This window comes from Alexandromys fortis, unplaced genomic scaffold (genome assembly GCF_014885135.2).
Source record: "Alexandromys fortis isolate MF-2015 unplaced genomic scaffold, M_Fortis_MF-2015_v1.1 scaffold_263, whole genome shotgun sequence".
Taxonomy (NCBI): Eukaryota; Metazoa; Chordata; class Mammalia; order Rodentia; family Cricetidae; genus Alexandromys; species Alexandromys fortis.
The window spans coordinates 66370-68918 of record NW_026068165.1 but is presented as its reverse complement, the minus strand read 5'-3'; the positions used below and the strand labels follow the sequence as shown (position 1 = coordinate 68918).

The window sequence follows — 2549 nt, the reverse complement described above, 5'->3', positions numbered from 1 at the left end:
TTCTGCAATAATTTTAAAATCTCAAAATCAAAAGTTTCAGGAAACACAAAGTGACATTTTTAATGTTTAGTAAAATATATATATAAATGTTTATAAATATAGCTCCCATTTTTGAAACAATATTTTTATGAGTATAACTGGCACTGTAATAATACCTGAAAAATTAATAAAATTTAAAAATAACTGTAATTCAATACTAAAAGAGAAAAATGTTAGAAATTCTGAGGAAAGCAATTTCAGTAGGCTGATTGAAAATTAAATAAATAGTTCAAAAACTGTTAGAAAAAAGAATAAAAAAGGACTGAGGGTAATATTGATATATGTAGGGCATTGACATCTTTTATTTTATTATTTGAATTGGCCTTCAATGTGCCCCTCACTCACAGGCCACATCATTTCATGTACTTGTAAAAAACACCATCTTCTTTGCCATCCTCATAAAGGCTTGCTTGACTTGCTGATTCCTCAGGCTATAAATGAAGGGGTTTAGCATGGGGGCTACTGAGGTATTTAACACGGCAACTCCCTTGGTCAAAGATGCTCTATCTGATGCTGAGGGCTTAATGTACATAAAAATGCAGCTTCCATAAGAGATGGAGATGACAATCATGTGGGAAGAACATGTGGAAAAGGCCTTGGTCCTCTGACTAGAAGAAGGAATCTTCACAATGGTTGTGATGATACATGTGTAGGACAGAAATATTAATGTCAAAGTGAACATTAGGGTAAAGACAGCACAAAAAAAACCCATCTTCTCCAGGAACTTTGTATCTGAACAGGAAAGTTGTAGCAGAGGGAAATAATCACAAGTATAGTGATCAATGATATTAGACCCACAGTAATCAAGTTGTATGACCAACATGAGTGCGGGAAAGATGATTAGGAAAGAGACCAGCCAGCAGACAAAGACAAGCATTGTGCAGACTTTCTGACTCATGATGGTCAGGTAGTGCAGGGGCTTGCAGATGGCAACGTAACGATCATAGGACATGGCAGCCAGAAGGTAAAATTCAGTGACTCCCAAAAGGATGAAAAAAAATAACTGAACTATGCAGTTGTTGAAGGATATGGTTTTATCCCCTGAGATTATGCTGCCCAAGAACTTGGGTATAGTGACGGTTGTGAAGGACACTTCCAATATAGAGAAATTCCTGAGGAAGAAATACATGGGTGTCTGGAGCTGGGAATCCAGCAGGGTGAGCGTGATGATGGTCAAGTTCCCTGTGATGCTAAGTGTGTAGGTGATGAAGAGAAAGACGAAGATCACAACCTGGATTTTAGGGTCATCTGATAACCCCAGAAGAATAAACTCTGTGGTTTCCGTATGGTTTCTCATTCTCCAGTTATTTCTTTTTCTTCTGCCAAATATAAAGGCAAACCCAGAAAAAAAATCAAGAATTGAGAATTAGTAAACATCAAAACAAGGGGCTGTTTTATTGTTGAGTTAGTATGCTGTTTCCACCTGTAAGAGCAATTTAAGAGCCGGGCAGTAGTGGTGGTGCAAGCCTTTAATCCCAGCACTCAGCAGGTGGAGGCAGGCAGATCTTATTGAGTTCAAACTCAGTGAGGTCTACAAGAGCTAGTTTTAGAACAGGTTCCAAAGCTACAGAAAAACCCTGTCTTGAAAAACAAAAACAGAAAACAAAAAAGCTATGTAAAACTATTCAATACTAACGATTCTTTAATTGCTTTTTTTTGATCAGAGAACAACTCATCTTTAAGATAGTTTGAAAAGCAGTTTTGTATCAAACTGTGATGCAATAAACTGTCATCTCAGTGAGAATGGAAATTATGAAAAATGCTCTGTTGAGAATGTGGAGAGAAAAGTACCCTAAAACCTTTTAATAGTGATGGTGTCTTAGTACAACTAGTGTGAGAACAGAATGGAGTTTCCCAAATAAGACCTCTAGATTTAATATGTAATCCAATAGCCTTGTTCTAAGGTATATGTCCAGTCAATGATATCAGAGAGAGGTGTTTACCATTTGTAGAAAGTGAGATGATCTTGCAGCTGATATCCATCCAGGAAAGGTTAAGGTATTGAATTGTGTTGAATCTGAACCCCTGACTAGCCTGAAAATCAGTTAACCGTCATTGCTCCATTTCATCTTCCTATAAATATGCAGTTTCTTCAATAGACAACTCTAAGTTAGAAGTGCTGATATTTGTGAAACATTTGAAAATTGTATATACACCTTAATGATTGTGACTATGTGTAGCACATTGCAATGATACCCAAATCACTGGTTTTTATTCACCCCTTTCTTTATTTCTCTGGCTTTAGAAGCAATATTTTCTGTTCACATACATAAAACCGTGTATTCATTTGCACAAATGAATATACCTCCTCTTAGACTATGCCACCATTTTCATCACCGTCCACATTACTTGGTACATTTACAAAAGGACAAGTTTTTATTTTCAAAGCTATTTTAATGTGTTTTGTGCTTAGTACAATTTTACCTTAAAGGAAGGGTTTACCCAGTTAATACTGACTTTTATTTAATCACTTGTTGACCCCATTGTCTTCTTCCTACTATACTGTGTAG

At 36.2% G+C, this 2549-nt stretch overlaps 1 protein-coding gene across 1 annotated transcript; it reads right to left on the bottom strand.

Annotated features, from left to right (window-relative positions):
- Positions 1-397: 397 nt before the first annotated feature.
- On the bottom strand, positions 398-1336 carry LOC126492019 (olfactory receptor 6C1). Its single transcript, XM_050128113.1, has one exon. The coding sequence runs from the start codon at positions 1334-1336 to the stop codon at positions 398-400; it is 939 nt and encodes a 312-aa protein (XP_049984070.1).
- Positions 1337-2549: the final 1213 nt, after the last annotated feature.